Source organism: Falco biarmicus, chromosome 1 (genome assembly GCF_023638135.1).
Source record: "Falco biarmicus isolate bFalBia1 chromosome 1, bFalBia1.pri, whole genome shotgun sequence".
NCBI classification, from domain to species: domain Eukaryota; kingdom Metazoa; phylum Chordata; class Aves; order Falconiformes; family Falconidae; genus Falco; species Falco biarmicus.
Window position 1 is genome coordinate 44,007,018 of NC_079288.1, and position 20,163 is coordinate 44,027,180.

At 36.3% G+C, this 20,163-nt stretch overlaps 1 protein-coding gene across 1 annotated transcript in view; it reads right to left on the minus strand.

Moving 5' to 3' along the window:
• Window positions 1–20,163, minus strand: part of LOC130148516 (palladin-like) — a 193,576-nt gene that overhangs the window by 98,003 nt on the left and 75,410 nt on the right. Inside the window, 4 exon segments of the mRNA XM_056337216.1 lie at window positions 10,242–10,584; window positions 11,359–11,478; window positions 19,279–19,302; window positions 19,617–19,758. Coding sequence (XP_056193191.1) covers window positions 10,242–10,584; window positions 11,359–11,478; window positions 19,279–19,302; window positions 19,617–19,758 — 629 coding nt within the window.

A 20,163-nucleotide genomic window follows, 5' to 3' on the forward strand; every position in this document is an offset into this window, starting at 1 on the left:
AGCCACGTGTTAATAGTGTGATTACTATTAACTAATAGATAATCTGTGAAGGATTAGAGGCATACAACATCCTAATACTCTTGAAGTAGCAGTATGCTGCATCTATTCCATCAATAAACCTGGAACCAGCTTCAGGGATCTATATTCAAACACAGCTGTCAAACGGGAAAAACAAGAGCAAAACAACCAACCAAGAAAACCTTTAACAAACAAAAATGACAGCAAAAGTCTTTCCAGGTAAATACCACAAAATCAAAAATGAACTCACATTCAGCATATCACATGTGTAATGCAATGACTGTCATACATAATTTCTAAACTGGTAAGATTGAAGAGGTTTCTAGGTACTAGTAAACCTAGGTCTGTTGTTGAAAGTGCATCTTTGAGACCACAGCCTAAAGTAATCTTCTCACATCTTTCAATACTGGCACGTTGAAAGTAGGCCAAAGCAGAAGAGGCCTCCTGGAGTGTGTATCACAAATATTAATATTTTATATTGCTATTTATTATGTATAATAATAATATATTATATATTATATCGACATTATTATAATATTTTAAATATACTGTAAGTGAAAAGTTTTAGGTTAAAAATATTTTAAATGAAGGAATCTTTTAAAAGGACTAACAGGAATCCACACACACATGCATACACTCTTATCCACTATCACAACCACAGACCTAACCAACTTATATTAATTTTAGATAACTTTTGTTCATAAAAGAAAGAATCTGATAACACCATTATTTCCACATTCTAGAAGATGTGCATATTATCATTGTTCTGAGGACTGGTAAGGAATGTAGCTGGGTTCTACTCGAATCAGCACAAGACTAAAGTATCTTTCTTACACACAGAAAGATAATTACCATGGTCTGCAAGTATTCAGAAGAGACTAAATGATTAGTATCTGAAAAAACCCTTCTCCTTTCTTTCATGGTAACATATATAGCTTATTTCAAGGGGTCTTATAAAAGTCTATCCCTTTCCAACCCAAAAAAGAAAAGGATTTAGTGGTATCAAACAAGAACAAAATCCATTTGAATTTCTGGCTAAAATAAGCTACAATATTACTGGGTTTTAAAATCAGTTTCCAAGAAGCTACATACACATAGGGTGTTAAACGGATATTCTAGTAAAGCCAAAGAAAATCAGAGTCAAGTCATTGTAAATGAAAATAGGGGTCTGAAAGTTTATGGTTTAGCTATTTATAAAGTTTGACATTGATAACTAAAACAAAACTTATAAAAATAACTTTGTCTTCTCAGAATTGATTTTGCATTGGTACCAGAGATAGAATACTCAATATTTTATGTTTATGATACTTCTTTCTCATTTTAGAGATAATATTTCTCTCTCATTCATTTTTTTCTGAAGGTGAAGTGAGTAACGTTCCTTCTGATCACAAATTAAAGAAGTAAAACACTTGGGCTGTAACCCAACTGTTTTCTGACAGCTTATGACAAGTCCTTTTGACCATATCTAAAAATAGATTCTGATTTATGGAGAATACTAACTCGTATAAAACAATAATTAGAACCAGTTACAATGTTTAAAAGCATATGGATTCCAATACAAGCAAGAGCAAATGGACACAGAGAATTCAAAGAATTTCCTACATATTTTCAGCACGGTCAACAATCAATAGCCAACATACAAAGCTGATGAAGTTACTGTCTGAAATCTGGACTCTTATAAACGTTATTCTGTCCTTAAATAATGCTGTACTGCATTTTCCCTTGGCCAAAAGTTGATGTAGTTTCCCCGATGTTTTTCTGAAACATTCCATGGGTGCGTAAAAACGAAATACACAAGTGCTATGCAACAAGTTGAATACAAACAGCCATTTCCTGTCTTTAATATTTCCTTTAAGAAGTTACATATACGTTATCCAAATCCCCAGTCGTTGGTTCACAAGACACTAAGATCATACCAGTACTCATCTGTTACCACATTTTAACTTCTATCTGTAAAGCTTTGCAGAATATTGTTATCCAGAGCACTGATGTTACGTTTCAATCCAAATATTGCCTGATCAGGGCTTGGCAGTAAAGAGCTTGCTCTTTCACTGTTTGAGTATAAGCTGGGATTTAGATGTGGCTTCAGCAAGGGTTCTTAGTATGTGCATCCTTTTTGGAAGGATCAGATTTTATCTTTCAAGGCTGTACTTCTGTTTTGAATTTTGTTTGCCATACAGAAAAGACGTTAACATACTATACCAATATTTACTACAGAGAGGTAATATTTTCTAAGTTTTACTATTTATGCCATTACCTATACTAGTATTAATGGTATGGTAGTAGTAAATGAATAAAAAGAAACACATGTATTGATCTCATATTGTACTAGTAAATTTGTCCAGGGGTGGGTGTCAGCTATAGAATGTCATTAATTGCTGACTCACACTTTCAGTATTTTTTCAGAAGAGTTAAACGATGGTTTTTGAAATTACCATTTGTTCCAGTGACTCCGAAGTTTGTCCTGAATTTGCTTTATCTCATTTTGGAAACAAAGGCATCGGTTATTTAATGGCCTAAATCCATGTCTACTGTTAGAAGCATTATTCAGTGAGCAACAAAGTCTTTCTTTAAGTCACATAGCACTATTTTTTTTCTTAAATAAAGGCTAACTTTACCTTACTTTAGTCAGGATGGTTCTCTGGCAGAAATCAGAGAGGCTTTACCTACTAAATTGTTCTTATCTCAACCCCTGAGTTTTACATTCCTTTCTGATTCTCCTCCCCATCCCTCTGGGTCGGGGGGAGTGAGCAAGTGGCTGCATGGTGCTTGTTTGCTGGCTGGGGTTAAACCACAACACAGTGCATCCCCAGGAAGTTGCTCAGAAGGCAAATATGACAGACATACTATTATCAGTACTTCAGAACTTAGTGTTCCTCTTTCCTGCAAACCAAACACAAAATGAGGAATACCATCTGTCTCTGTTTTGAAGCTTCAGCATCTACTTGCTACAGCTAAAGCGAGAAGTCCTGGAAAATGGATTTGTCTGCACTGAGGCAGAGCAAAACAAAGGTAGTACAAAACAAAATCTGAATCTTTTCTCACCTCCCTCCTTCTACCTAGAAAAAGATGGTATTTTTACATTTTCAAAATTACATGTAGAGTGGATAATTATATGGTCAAGGATGGGACAATATCAAAGCAAATGTGGTTGCAGGCCATTTTCAAAGCCATATAAATATGGAGTAAGTACATATGATGATTAGTCTGCAAGGATTAGCGTGCAAGGGGGCATTTAATCAGTTTGAGAATGCTATCCTGTGATACCAAGAGAATCCTTGAATGTTTCTATAGGAACTCCCTATACAAAAGCCACCCTGAGAACCTCTCAGAAAATGCTCCATATTAGAAAAACAGAACACTTGGATTTGCTTTGTTTGATCGTTTCCAAGTATTAAATCCATGCAGTCATTTCAGCAAGAAGGAAGGAAACAAAACCCAACAGAAACATTTCAAAAGTCAAAATGTTTCATCCTAATGTTTTTAATTCACAATTATAAGACTACTATAAGCTGTTTGCAGAGAAACAGTACAACACTTCCTCCTGTATTTTCTGGTTCAAAGGTGCATCACAAAACTGCTGGCATACTGAGCTACTAAACCTTGTAACAGAAAAAAACCAAACCACGCCAAATGCATGATCTGGCCCACACCTCCACAACCTTTGCTATCTTTAGTCTGAAATGCCGTTTGATTATTGATACATCCACATGATTCCATATACTTCCAGCACCTACTGAAAACGAAGAAGCTTCTCAGCACTTAGGCCAAGTTTCTAGTTTCTACCTGCCTCTTAGAAAAAAGCCTACTCATGGTACCTTGAAAGGAACTGGGAGTAACAGTTGGTAACAAAGGTGTGAAAGAGGCAACAGAGGTACAAAGCAGCAGTCAAGCAAAAAAGACAGGAAGAGCACTCTTGGAGGCACTAAAGATTTTTACAAGCTTACAGCATGTGTTTAACTGAAAGTTTAAAATGCACAGACTCAAACAAGCGGCTAAACCTGTGTACTCGCAGCCCAGAAAGTCAACCATATCCTGGCTGCATCAAAAGAAATGTGACCAGCAGGATAAGGGAAGTGATTCTCTCTACTCTGCTCTCATGGGACCCCATCTGGAATACTGTGTTCAGCTCTGGGGTCCCAAACAGAAGAAGGGCATGGACCTGTTGGAGCAAGTCCAGGCCGGGAAGCTGACCAGAGGCTGGAGCACCTCTCCTGTGAAGACGGGCTGAGAGAGTTGGGGGTGTTCAGCCTGGAGAAGAGAAGGCTCCGGGGAGACCTTACAGCAGCCTCCCAGTACCTAACGGGGGCCCTACAAGAAAGCTGGAGAGGGGCTTTTTAGCAGGGCTTGTAGCAATAGGACAAGGAGGAACAGCTTTAAACTGAGAGTAGATTTACATTAGCTATTAGGAAGAAACTCTTCAGTATGAGGGTGGTGAGACACTGGCACAGGTTGCCCAGAGTAGTTGTGGATGCCCCATCCCTGGCAATGTTCAAGGCCAGGCTGGACGGGGCTGGGAGCAACCTGGTCTAGTGGAAGGTGTCCCTACCCATGATCCTATTGATTTTCCTCAATTTTCCTGCTTATCCTATAACCTGGATTAATTTCAGTGTTAAAATAAAAACCTGAAGAGACAGAAATCCTGTGTGCAGATTACACTGTCAGCACACACACTACACATATTTTAGAACTGATTCAAGGACGTTTGACTTTTCCTGTTACAATGCTGATTAGCTTTTATGTAAGCAGGATGTACAGTTAGTTGTCTCCATCTACTAAAGGTCAGAAAACATAAGTGCCAAAAGAAAGAAAAAAATAAAGAATACATTTATCACCTACCTTTAACCTTTCTTGGTGTTGGTATCTATTGTTACAAAGAGATTTAGACTTCTATTTCTGCAGATTTTAAAAGGCTTAAAGTTCATGTAGGACTACCCTTTAACACTACGTTGACAAAGGCATTTGTAAAAAGGAAATTTCTCAGCAATAACTGCCACTGTTTTTAGATTATGCTATTCCTTGGTCTGAAATATGCAATTAAAGTCACTGAAAGCAGAACATGCACAAACCCCCAATTAATTATTTTTATTTACACTTTCAAGTTACTATCTGTTCTAAGGTTTTCATTAAAGACACTTTAGGAACTGGAAAAAAGTGACATTGTATTGCTGAGCAGGCTGCCTTTAACAGAAGATTGACTAGCACGTAATTCAAGTTATTTGTCCCGATTTTGAGGAACATGACAGAAATTGTTGACACATTTTCATGTGACTTTAAGTGTCTAAATGAGGAATCATGAAAGTCACTGGGATTAGAACTGTCTCATGAAACTGTGTTTAGGACAATATGAACAAACAGATCACTAATATGCAGCATCAGATCCATCTGAACAGCAGTTACAGAATTTTGAGGTGGGACTGGATTAATTTTATATCTTTTTAAGTTCAGATTTTTTCACAGTGACCTAGGATCACTAAGGAAGTCAACCAATGTCTTGGTTTAAACTAATCTATTGCAATCAGTCTACAGGTGTGCCATGAGACATTATAGTACTTCTTGTTCCTTCTTAGGATTTGCAACTTTTGCACAAGAAAATGCCAACAAATCCCTATTTCTTAGTATATTCTTTCATAAAGCCTCCTCTATTTTTATATATTATTTGTTATTAGTAAATCATAAACTCTAGTCCTAGTATAAAAAGTACCTTTTGATTAGTGGCCACTGAAATGGAAATTCTTAACAAAAGTTTTCCTTAGTTTCTCTCTAACGCCATTAAAAAAGACTGGTATGAAATAAGAGAGAAGTAAAAGCACCACAAATGAACCATTTATAAATTAACATTGAACATATAGAAAATGCTCAGGACTTGTACTATAATTGAGTGATTAACTTTGTGTGCAGTTATTCTGCTTTACATTTTAGCAAATTTTGTTAGCATTAATTATTTCTACTAGAGTAGAAAATACATGTAGATCAGTTTTATTTTGGGTAGACTTTATTAGCAAGATAAGGATCCAAATATCCTTGCCAACCTTGAAAGAGCACAGCAGATGAAACTAAAGAGATGGACCTGGATGGACCTTTGCTTATGAATGTGAAGTTACATGTTTACTGTGATCACTAATTCCTAGACAAAACAAGTGTGTCAGTTTCCTTACACAGATGAAGACTTTCTTTTTGATTTCCAACTAAAATGCTATGAATGTTTACAACTTTGAATTTTGTTCATCCTTATGGAATATGGGAACCTCAATTATACATTACTTCATGCCTTTTTTCTATCAGAAAGTGTTATGGGGGATGCTAACCAGTGTCTTATTCTCTGTAAGAGTGTGTATTTGTAATGTGACTTTTCAGATTCCATGGAATTTGAAATTATTGCTTTGTGATTTAAATTATTATTAGTATAACTTCACAATTTTTTGTAATAGCCATGTTTTCTTTTTATCTTTGCATTTCTGTAATGACAAAATTTCACTTCCCACATTTTTGCTGTAGCAAATAAATCTTGAATATATATCGTACATATTTCTGATTGACAGTTGTAATTCAAAATTAATAATAACTGCTTTTGGTTTTTAACATAGCTGTTGGAGAAATATGGAAAACCCACTAGGACATAGTTCATTTCTGAATAACACATAAGAGGTGGGAATATCTTTCCCATAGTTGAAAAAAGCTGTGTTTCTTTCGGTTTCATACAAATAATGACAGCAGAGCTCAGCTTGGTACATCATTCAAGCTATGCAAGAATGGTTTTGTGTTCAGGTTTTTATCAGTAGATGCAGTAACTTCAAACAAAAAATTGTGTAAATCGGTGTTTCACATTCAAGTTGAGCATTTCTGCGGTCAGTCTTTCCTAATTTAGGCTGCTAAAGCAAATCACATGCATATATACCTCAGTAGAACGGATGGAAACCAGTTTTCCTGCATTACATTTCTTCTCACCATTTCTAGAATGTTGTTGTTCTGCATAAGAACAAATGTGAAGCCTTCAAAGCTCCTAGCACAAGCATCTGTTCTCTGGGCTTTAGTGGCCTAGGCTCTCTTAGACAGGTTAAGGACTTACATCTGACTTTTGTACATTCAAAGGCATTGATCATTAGATTGTTGGCTATTCTCACATGTTCTTTTTCTATCCAGCTCTTCCTAGTATAGTCTAAACAGTGACTTACTACTTGTATGCATCAAATACTATTATTAAGGAAGTAATAATTTCTTGAATGGAAGTTCTTCATTTGAAACCATGGACATGTTATACACAGTTCTACAGAACAGTGTCCTGGCTTTTTTGCAGACTGAGGGTTATGAGGGGTTTAAGGCAGCACTTTCACACAGAGGCTACATACTGAAAATAATATTAACACTTATTTGCCTAACTTGAGAGATGCAACCTATCTGAGGATACCATACATTTATGGGGATACTTCTGAAAGCTTATCTATGCATTAAACCGATATTGCCTCGAAAAGTTCAATGCACACTAATAGCTCAACCTCACCAAATAGGTCACAGCAGCAGAGATCAAAATTGCAGAAATCTGGGGGTTTTTGGTCTCAGCTTAACAGTCCTTCCTCTCTTGTCTACACAAACTCATGTTGCAAACAGGGCATGATAAAACAGTGTGTCTTTTAACCATATTTAGTGTTATTGTCTTCTAAATTCCGTGTTAGCAAAATATCTGGTATTGACTGCTTTCCCAGTTAATCCTGTATATACTTTTCCCAGAAAATTCTGTATATTAACACATTAAACTCTGTCTTAAATAATCTCAGCACCAGAGTGAGGCAACAACTAATATGCCTTAAGAATTACTTAAGTGTCTGCAACCACAAACTGAGCATTTTGTAGGACTTTAAAAACACCTTTCAAGCCTCAAAACAACTACAATAACTCTCTGTAATGTGCCAGCTCTTGCATTGGACTGAATTGTGGTAAATCATTACTTATAGGTGTTGGTTACAGGTGTATTGCCAAGGTGCAAATGTATTTCATACTTCAAGATGGTACTCAGTCTCTACTTGATAAACTACAGTAATAATAATAATTAAAAAAACCCCACACCAAACCAGCCCATCATTCCCAAACTCTTTTCAATTACTTTCAATGCTGGCTGAATAAACTACTTTCAGAGAGTTCACAGATAAACCTGTTAAGTAATTGATGAGTTAAGATAAGCCTTAAAAAACAAGGTTGTTTAGGAGATGTACAATCAAGAGTCAGTCTTCATCAAAAACAAAACTCACCAATGATATTCACAAGTTTCAAGCTTTCTACATAGCCAACATTACTTTAAATGCTTACATAATTTTTTTTAAAAAAGATTATAATAAACATGTTTGCTATTATGTCATTGCTAATATAGGCTGCTTCTGTCATCAAATAGTAATACTCTTTAGACAGATATAACTCCATAGAGGAGTTCTCTTCAAGAGGGATCATTCTCATAGTCGAGAGAGCTACTTACTACTCAGCTAACTTTAATGCAATTATTTCATCAGCTTTGATTTGGGATGAAGTTTCCCAAATGCCAAAAGCTGATTTCAAGTCCCTGCAGCCAGACGTTCCTTTTCTTCCTCCTGTTAGCACCCTTTCCCTTTCTTATGCTATCACTATACTCGGGAGCAAAGTACTTGGCTGAGAGGAAGGCAAGATTTCCATTTCTGGCAGCAGCATAGACTTACGCTGTCTTTGGCCAAGCAAAACTTATATTGACTGCAATCAAGATCGGTCTCTTGTGCATGAAGTGTTGTTAATGGCAAAATATAGGACTCAAGTGCAATTGCACTAGGGATTCCAAGGTCATCTATTTGGACATCAGCAACCAAAAGGATTCTTATAATAGCATCCCTCTCACATAACTGTATACAACGTCCACCTCTGTTGATATGTTGACTCTACATTTAAAAACACAACAAACTTTGCACAAGTAGCAGTGAACATTATACAACGGGAAATTTACCACACAGCCTTCTTTCCTTTATCTAGGGCAACTCCACTTCTGGGAAAGAAAGCTCTGGGGTGAAATTTGCTTTTTACTGTGCTGCTGGAGCTGCTATCTCCTTTCTTCACAAATGGGTATTGCAACAGATGTTCTGGGTACAGGACCACCTGGCTCACTCCACATTATGAATCATCTGCAACTTGCCAGCCTCAGCAACCTCCCCCCCATAAATGCAATCACTACCATACATACTGTTATTCCATCACTCTTTCTACTTCTTCCACCCCTCCTCTTCTACAGTTATCAGAGACTGCTTAGAATGACAAAAAGCAATAGAAAAAAAGTGGTAGGTGCAGAAAGTGAATCCTGTTGGCTTGCTGTCTGAAGCATGTGTTTTTGTGTGTTTAAAATCTGCATGATTGCTAAAAGAACAGTATTTTTATATTTTGCAAGTTATCCTGTGAGAACATGTAATTAAGCAAATGACCTTGCTAAGCTTGAAGACCATATTTAATGCTTCTTCTTAAACACATTTTTGTAATTAATAATCCCTTATGATTATTGATGCAAATATAATAGCATTTTAATTCCTTTGTCACTCCAAAAATTCTTGGGGGAAATGGAAAAGAGGAGTCTGCACAATGCTAAAACCAAGCTGTAAGTTACCAGTTGGCATAAGATCACTCTTGCACAAGTAAGGTTATCATCACTAACATAGGGTAAAAATATTCATACAATTTTATCTTATTTCATTCTTCCCTTCTTGAGTTTCTCATTTTCAGATTTTTAGTTCAAAAGAGCTACTGCAATCTGGCTGACAGCTGTATGAGTTACATGTTATATGTATAAACACTGCACACCTCCACTGACTACACAAAACCAAGAACATTCAGCTTAACAATAGCTAACCAGCGTTGAAACAGGAACAGTGTGTAAAAATCTCAGGCCACTATGACATTTAGGTACAGAGATCCAAGAATAAAAACCTTAGATCAACAGCCACTACCGCTTATTTCTTTTTTGTGACTTTATCTTAATCTTTCTATAGAATTAGGTATGTATTATGTACTTCCCTTTTATGTAGCACTATAAGAAAGAGCACAGTTCTCTCCTGTATTCAGCTCTTTGGGAAATAAGTCACAGCAGTAAGAAGCTTGTTCAAGGGACAGGCACAGTCATTGTCCATTATTTGTCTGACACTAAATTGTTCCAGACAAAAATTGGCTTTCCACAAATATTGAGTTTATAGGAAACAAGAAAACAAATAAGAAATACTCACAGCTTTGGTTTGGCAAGCACAGGTGGTGGCTCTTTTGTGGGTGAAAGCAAGACAGCTGGAGGTGGGGTGGATTTATCACCATTTGGCTTGCTGTTAATCATTCCATTTACTCCATGAATCGGATGGATGCCATTTTTTTTTTCCTCAGATGCATTGAGCTGCAGTTGAAGGGCTGTCACACCAGATCTCTGCTCAGTGTTGTTTGCTTGGTGGGTCTCTGTATGTTTCTTAAGAGGAAGCTCAAGAGAGCTAATTTCAGCTGGAGGAAGAGGTGGGAAACGATGGAAATCATCACTGTTGGATTCTCTTGTCAGTGATTCATGACTAGAGCTTTCTGAGTTCGCTAAAAGAAATCAAAAAGAACATCTCTCTGACAAGTCCTAGACAAAGTACATAGTATGTACACACTGTATTTTCAGTTTGTCAAAGGTGAGGTCCGGTTCTGTGCAGATATTTTTCTATACTTCCTTTTGATAATTTACGCTGACATAGATACCTGACTGGCTATCCATTTTCTGATTTTGCCCCATGCAAAAGGCCCAATAAGGAACCTTATGGATCTCTCTAAATCTGTTTCCGGAATCTAGCTGCTAACAGACTGGCAAGTACAGAAAACAACAGCTGAAACAGCATTTCCTCTTCCTGGAGTCTCAGCATCATTTAAGAACAAACCGTTTAAAACAACAGCTTTAGTATGTATGTATACATGGCACGTTTGCAATGGCAGTTGCGTTAGTGCATTCCACAACAATATGCATGTAAACATACTATAAAACTAAACATACCATGTCACAGTTTCTTATTTTACAAAAGGCACATGCCCCCTTTGGTAGCTAGTCTAATCTGCTTTAATTTTGCCTCTGCTGCCATCTAGTCTCAGAACCCTAATGCTTAAAAATATGCCAGGCTTGTTACAGGCACTTAAAAATACATTTTATATGAAAAAAAATGTGAGACTACGAAACATTCAGTTTGGCTTATATGAATGCTCCGAGGTTAATGAAACCCCTGTCTTACAGCAGCCCTTTTCTACAAGGGAAGCAGGCTGATAACTTCACAGGTAAATGAATTATCTAAAATGTATTGTTAAAAATTCCTCTTTCCCTTCATCCCATACCTGAGCAGACAGTTAGTTGTGCACTGCTTGTTACTGAACCATGTTCGTTTGTTGCTGTGCATGTGAAAAGTCCTGAATCTTCAGGAAAAGTTTCTGCAATTACAAGGGTACATATCTCTTCTGGAAATAAACAGAAAAATAAACTGCATCATAAACTATTTAAAGTACTGTGTAATGTTTTTGCACTGTATGTCGGTAGGACACCAGAAAGTGCTACTTATACAAAGAAATGCTGGGAGAACTGCAGGAGAGCTTCCAACATAAACAGCTTTAATAAAAACCACTTTGTATCTAAAACAAGTAAATTCATCAAGTTAAGTTTCCAAAAGGGGCCTGTCTTGAACAATAATTTTGCAGAGATGTCACCCCCAGTATCTTCATTTTTATGCAGGATAGTACTAATTCATACAAATGTATTGGTTTCCATACACAATTAATACTTGGAAGCTCTTGTTGGGCCTCTAAGTATCACCACCAATATGAATGTCATGTCGTTTCTTCTTTCCCTAAAGTTTTCTGTATTTAATGCAACATTTCAGATCAAATCCCATTCCCAGTAAAATAAGAAAGCATTGCGCCATTACTTTCAATTAACTTTTCTGTATAAATTGACCGGAACTAAAAATTCTGGATGCATAAATATTCCCCTTATGCAGTTTGGGAAGATAATTTCTGTCTCTGTCAGAACAGCAGTGAGAATGGATGAACTGAAAACATAAGACAAAACAGCATCCCCAGAAACTCTTCAGAATCCTGTGACAGATGTAGTCTGTGGCTGTTTGAAATCTGGGCATTCTACTTTGATATGCCATAGTACATGCTTTAATCATACAGGGCCTCAGTCAAAACCTTGTATGGCTAGACAGTTCATATTTCAGGTTGGGTCTCACAGTAATGTTTTCGTTATCAATTTCATTATCAATTATCAAATCAATTAATCCATTTATAATGGGCATGTTTAATGATCGAGGCATATTTTTTCCAGATTCTTCAAAGAAGTCACTTTATTTTGTCTACTTGTATTTTAGTCTTTATAAAAATTCACTGTACAGCTAATCCTAATAACTAATATTTACACAACATACTTAAATGATTTTAGACCTGAACAGTTACATTGTGAGTTTTCTTAATTAATTAGGGTTTATTTTGCTTATGGTTATTTTCTACTCTCAAAACCAAACCAGGGAAGTTTTATAGAACTCAGTTTCATTTAAAAAAAATAGAAATTGCATTTTGGATATGACATTTACACGGAATATAACATATTATCACAAAATCAATGGAATATAGCTAATAAAAACAAACTGAAAAGTGAGAAAAAATATTTCAGACTCCAATAACTTTCACAATAAAATTACTCTGTAGAAGAGGTTCAGTAACGTAAGCTTCACTTCTTTTAGTTCAAAGAAGGAAAACATTTTCCAACAGTTCTTTTTATTTCTTTCCTAATTTTCATTGTGGAATGGTAGACCACCATCTCATTTAGACAGTTAACAAAGATGTTATGGAATTTTTCCGACTATAAATGACATCATATCCAAAAACTTCCTGTAATAGAAATGGGCTAAAAATGAATGACTAACTAAATATTTGGCACAGTTATTTTTCAGACAGCAGAATGTGCTTTTTTTTTTGGCAACACAAACCAGTCATTCTGTGTAGCTGCAAGAGGCATATCTGGTAGCAAGCTGGATTTTACCTGACCCAGATTAAGATTAATGACTCTTGAAAGGTCTTATCAGGAAAGTAACAGGTAACACAAGCTAGTTTTTGAACTACTGAGATCAGCTTTTTTTAGTCTTGGTGTGTTGTAAGCAGCTGAAGCTATATTGTTAACCACACATGCATACTCCTGGATTGAACTGGCTCTGGGGATGCAATCTGATCCAGGCAGCACACTAGTTTCCTGTTCATTTAACAGCAGAATTCTGAAAGCTGGGTATTTCAGGATTGCAAAAGAAAATCACTCCCACCATGCTGCAAACTGCTGTTTGAATGAGGGCAGAGGTACTACAAAGTAGAACAACCAGCAGAATTCCTATTTTCCAAACAGCAGAGCTAATTAATACACGACATTCTTGCAATTTTTAAAGTATGTAAAATGATCACATGACAAGAGCTGATTTTCACTCTTCAATGATAAAAGAATTCCAGTGGATCCTACCATGATTAAATTTGTTTACTGAAACAGTATATTTGAAAATTATACATGGTAATGTGCAGTAATCCTTGCAAAAGAATTTGGAAGCAAATTAGTGATGAAAATAATCAGAGTTTAAAACTCAGTCCTCATCCAGATGAACAAACTTCAGCATATTTGTGATCAATCATGAGAAAACTGGCTAAACTGAAAACATAAAAAAAAAAACCTTATGAACTAATCAAAAGGCAGCTTGGCCAAAAAGTATGTGCAAGCAACACATTGCTGTTGTCTTGATTTATTTTGCTCCCCCAAAACCAAGAATCACTGACTTCCAGGTCCTTGCTAAAAGGCCTACCTACCGTGGAAAACATAGAAATGAAACACTGATTTGAAAAAAGAAATGTTCTTTAAAGATTTCCATAACATGCTCTGGATACATAGTGCTATGAGTTTTTTTTTTAGCTTTACGTCCTGACTTACATAATTATTTTTCTTTCTGTTACTGTGCTAAGTAGAATCTGATGATTTGAAGTAAATAATGTCTGTTCTACTTCCTGGCAATCATCAGCTGACAAATAATTTCATCACAAAAATGTGTTCCAGAAAGCAGCTCTGAAATGCTGTTCTCAGGGCCTTAAAACACATTTAACACTTGACTAAATGAATACAAAAGCATTCTGTTCACTGAAACATGTAAAATGCTTAGGCATGCAAGTACTTGACAATTTTGTCAGTTATTTAGAAAGAAAGATTACATTTTACAGAGTAATCCTTTCCCTTTATGGTTCATGAGTCCATTAGGGAGAATAATCTTTGGTAAAACAGAAAACTGTTTCATTTTAACAAATTTCATCATTGACAATATGTTTACTTCAGAATGTTTCTATGTATTAAATTAAAGGTAGCGTAGTTCTTATATCTGCAGCTTTATCTTCAAATGTGATCATTAGCTTCCTCCACTGTAACTCACATACACTCCTGGGAGATAATTAGTAGTAGTTCATTATGATGCAACACACAGAGCTATTTCTATAGATGTAGGTTCAGAGCCTTAAGTTTTCTGCTACACAAAGGCAGCAGGTAGTCACAGTGGTAAAAATCAAAATGCAACCCTGCCATCTTGTAGACAACTTGTCTTTTATTCTCCCTTTTGTTCCCCTAGCCATCAGATGTTTAACCACAGTTTAACAGCAAAGCAATATGCCCATCTGATAACTTCTCATTTAGGTATCTGTGCATCTTTTGTATAAAGAGAACAGGGAAGTGTGAAAATAGAGAGTAACTGAATATGTGGAGTAGCATAATAGATGGTAGTATTGCAGACCTGTAGATGCCTTAACTTGCAGTAACACAATGAAAAAAGTATTTAATTTACCTGTTTCTGATGATCACTATTGTCTACACCTTTACCCATCTGGCCAGCAATTTTGGCTTATTAGGTTTTATGCCACTCAATAAATGAAGAGACAAATTTTTAAAAGTTATAAAGAACTGAGTGTGTTTGAAGATACCGCAAACAGCACTTTAAAAATACTGAGAAGAAAACAGAACAACAGCAAGTATGATTGTGGGCAATATAATGCGGGGAACAAGAAAGCACAATCTAAAAGAAGTGATGACTGTCTTTTGAGATGTTTTTGGTGAACGTGCTTAAGAAAAAAAAACCATGTATACGTGGCAATTCTCTGGCAATCTAGAGAAAAGTTACTTCATATAGTTTTCTACTTACATGCCATCAGACAATTGTTTTAATGTAATTCAATACAGTTTGTGGCTGCCTCCAGACAGCTGAGTAATGGTCAAAAGATCAACAGCTGGCAAATGACTCCATGGGATTTTTCACTCTCAGGCAGCCTGCTCTTTGAAGGATTCAATCAGTATAAAGTCAAAACGTCCAAGAAAGAAGTACAGAGCAGGTAATTTGACAATCTGTGATGTTGGCTTTAAGTAATCTGACTAGCTATTAATTCACAAAGCAGTCTGGAGAGATTTGTGATTCAAAGATTTCTGTCTAGACAGAAAAAGGAGTGCAAAATGCATTAGGGTAGATAGAATGTACCCCCAAAAAGTAGCCACCCACCCTCACCTTCCTTCTTAATTTTTTACCTGTGTGAGTTCATGGAAGATTTTTCTTCTGAATCATTAATACTGGTGTAGCAAAGGATGACCAATGTTTTTGAGCACTATGAAGTATTGATGGTTGGAATTTGGTTGATAACCAGCAATTAAAGTCAGACTACAACCTGTTAAAATTTATGTAAAATTCCATGGAGGTTGTACACTTGGAAACATTTTTAGAAATCATGTCCATCTTTCAAAATTCTGAATAATTATCTAGCATAGGCATGCTGTTTTCCATATCAATCTTGCACATATGTTCACACCATCCGCACTGAACAGCAGTTGTTTGTTTGCATATGAACCATTTCCTCTGCAGGTATTGTTTCATCTGGCTTCTGAAGAGTATGAATTGCATCATAAACCAATGCTGTACCTGTTACATTTCTGGTACCCACCCAGCTTCCTGTTGTAGAAATTTTAAGATCCTTCATGACATCCTAAAAAACAGTGTTACTTATTGCCAGTATTACTACTAATACATAAAACACTGCTCATCATTTACACCAAAAGGAAATATTTACATTTTGCCTAAACTTAATTTACATTCCCCTTGCATGCACAGAGTCAATTCCTACACAAATGAGTCAATAAGCGAATGTCATTAGTTTTAGTGGTGAGTAAGATACTGCATATTATTTAATAAGGCTTAGTAGGAACTGATACATGGACAAATCTTACAGGGACAGTACTTAGATCAGGGGTCCTCAAACTTTTTAAACAGGGGGCCGGCGCACGGATGAAGTGGCAGGAAGTCATCTGCGGCTGCTTGGTTTCCTCCCCCAACCCCCGGCAGGGGTGGGGGGGTTCTGTAAATATGGGGTGCTGGACTGACGACCCTGGGGGGCCGTATCCAGGCCGTAGTTTGAGGACCCCTGACTTAGATAAATGAATCCAGGGAGAATAAAATAACAAACTGAAACTCTTTTATAGGTTATGGACAGCAGGAAGGTGCTTATAAATATATATTACAAAAGAATTACAGGCATGGAGGAAGAAAAAAAAAAAGATTGCTGTCAGGCATTCACTACTGTTAGGTCTATTGGTCTATTAAACCACAACAATACAGACACAAAAACAGTTTTTTGAGATGCCTTGCTACTCTTGCCTTGCCACTCTTACCTTGCCACCTACCTGAGAGTGGTATGAGATACCTTGATATTAAATAACTTTTCTGTATCTGAGAAAACCCAAGAAATGCACCTTTCATTTAAGGATCCATTCCCTAGTACTTTTTAGAAGGCTTTATGTATCTTCTCCCAGGGTCTGCAAGCTAACCAGACAGGGGAGTGAGAGTGTTCAGCACCATCAGCATGATGGCACAAGTTTGTGAGAGGACTGGAAAAGTGATAATCTTTTTGGACTCAGAATCCCACCTTCTATTTCCCATTTCAGGTAGCATCTATGAAAGGAAATTGTTAGCTTCGTGAACTATCATGAATATTTTTACTTATTCCACAGTAGTATCTGTCAGATAGGCTACATGAACCTTGCAACTAACAATACTGAAAATTACTTAGTTTTCCATCAAAAAAAATCTTCTTGTAAGAGGCATAATGTATGATTTCCTTTGTACTCGACTATTCACACAATGGAATTTGAACCTTTTGTCTCAAGCAAACAAGTGCTTCTCCTTTCTACCAGATAACACTGCATTCCTACTCCAAAATATCTTGTTCATGTAGCATTATAGACATTATGGTGCCTAAAGAGGGTGAAGGAATAAAAAGAGATTACCAAAAATGGGTAAACATTACTCATGATTGTGAGTTTTGACAGAACTTTCAAATACCGGTATTAAAAACCCCATCCTAATATATTCTAGTAAATTTAGACTTCATAGAATCCTTTCCATAAAGTTTCAGTCCTTTCAGGTATTTTCTATCATGTTAAAGAAGAGAGTGAATGCAGTTCAAATGATTTTGTAGAAAAGAAGCTCCTAGTAACAACAGTGCGCTAGGTATACTAGGTACTATTCTCATAGTGTGGGTAGATTAAATCTAGAAAAGATGTTACTACTTGGATAGGAAATAAGTTTCTCTGGGATGGGGAAAAAAGTCAACCCACTGATCTTTTTTTTTAAAGATACCAAGAAAACAGCTAAGTTGAGAGGCTGATTTTGTAATATGTATTACAGGAGAATTTTCCAAGAAAGATACAGAATTGAATAAATTTCAACACAAATCAATTCTCCATTATTTATTTTCATATCCAAAAGCTTGTTACCGTATTGGAACTCTTCTCAAATTGTTTTGTACTGTAACTTACAATCTTTAAACCTTAAAGTTTGGATTACAATTATAAACTACCAATAGCCCATTGTTAGCACTCGGACATGTTTTAATTCCTCATTAGAGGTTAACTTGGTTTTCCAGCACTCTTCTTTCATTCTAGTGCCTCACAGTTCAAGCCTCCACAGATAAAATCATTTAGTCACATGTATTCTGGGCATCAGCTGTTTAACTAGAGGTGATGATGCTGCACACCACAATTAATAATATTAACTGTCAAGACAGAGCATGCATGTGGGGGGGGGCATGCACACACATCTGTGGTTTTATATATGTTTATGTATGATGGTCATGAAGTAAAATAGGTATATAACAATTTTGTGAAGTAGTAAGAGAACAAGTGAGTACCAGACAAAGAAAAGCAGGAGCTTTTCCCCTCTTTGCCTCTTCTCTTTTCCATGAAAGTTAAGAGAAAGCTGCATTTCGCCTAGGATTAACTCTTCACTGCTTTTTCCTAGCCCATATCCTCATAACCACACTGCTACCTTATAAATATCACTCAGCGGCTAATTCTGTTCTCCCTGCAAAGACTACCAATGTGACCCCTCCAAGCTTAAAACACCCCTCCATTGCTAAGGTCCTTCAGAGACACTTGGAGAACACCCAGGTCTTAGAAAACTTTTCTGTTTTATTTTTCTACTCCATAATTAAAACTCTGTCCAAATTCAAGCATATTCAAGCACAACCAGCCACCCTTTCAAATCAAGGCTTGGACCTTATCACTGTCTTCTCTTCTACGAGTTGTTTGACTTAGAAACATTAAAGAACAAACATTCTTAGCCTTTTAGCATCCACTTACTAGTCAAGAAACTACCACAGCATATAAGGATGTATAATGGGAAAATGAAGCAGCCAGAGAAAACATGTAGTTGGAAGAACACTTTCCTTGCTGAAATGTAGGACTTTTATCTTGCAAATAGGCTAGAAAAATTCAATGTGCCTTTGTTTTTGAGGATCAGTTTTTACTTGCATTTAAGACACTTCACATCAGGCAAGCTAGACTGGCAAAACCAGCATTTAGTGGTTGGGTGTTAAGAAACTCTTGAGTACAATTTGGGTAATGGAATTTTGTGGGATTTGTTCTTTTTCCTCAGTAGCATGCAAATTGCTCATTTTCTGAGAATGAAGTTTGCTTCAAAGTTTAAGCTGTGAGACTCTCCTTGCTGGTCTAAATGAATTTACTGTTTAACTAATAAAGGAATTGATATAAAGAACAGTGTAAAGTATGGATAGTGTGATAAAGAAACATTGTCTTTAAGGGGGTTTCATATTATCAGTGCTCAGCAGAATACACTTTTCTATTTATGGCTTCAGTACAAACTCAAAGAGCTAGTGAATCAAGAGATTATTTTTTCATATGATGCTTACCAGGTTCATTTGCAGATCGTGGCTCTGCATATCACATCACAAGGAGGGGAAACAAACAAGAAAAATAGTATTAAAGATTACATTTATAAACAACATTATACTGAATTAACATATTATACTGAAATACTGTAGAACAGTACAGAATCTGTGCAGACACATTACAACGTAAGGAATACTTAAATTGTCTGTCGGTAGCAGTAGTTCAATTATTACTCTAGCCATTATAATTGCTGAAATGTGAGAAAGAGAAGACTATCCAAAACTCAATCCTGACAGGCTAATTTCATTATCTTTTCCCATCCTGTATCAAAAGTAGCCGCTTCAGTTTATTGCCTTACTTTTTTGGAGAATTCTGAAGTCTGGAGAATCTTGAATTTCAACGCCCTGTCGAAACCACTTAACATGAATGGGAGGGGGTCCTCTGACCCTGCATTCCAATACCACGACTTGTCCCTCAGATGCTGTGGAGTTTTGTAGCTCCTGAAATATAACAATCACAACTCAAATGAACTGGGAGCATTTTACATTCTTAAAAGTAGTCTTTTCTTCCCTTTGTATTTCCACTTCATTTTATTGTGCCATTACGTTTTTGCAATAGACATTTTCTGTGAGCTGTATTTTCACTCTGATTAAATCTAATATATCAGCTATACAGTTAAAAATGACTGAATAGGTTATTTTCAAATACATTCTTAATATGACCAAAGATGGAATCGGTATAGAAGTATTTAATTTGTCAGACCATCACAAACAGAGAGTTGCAGTCTGACCTTTCAGTTTTCATCCTTCCACAAGATGAAATGAAAATTCTGCAACTAACTACACATTGATTGACTTGGTCCGGAGAGAGTAGCTGTGCTGCTTTCAGGTCAACCTCTAGAATGT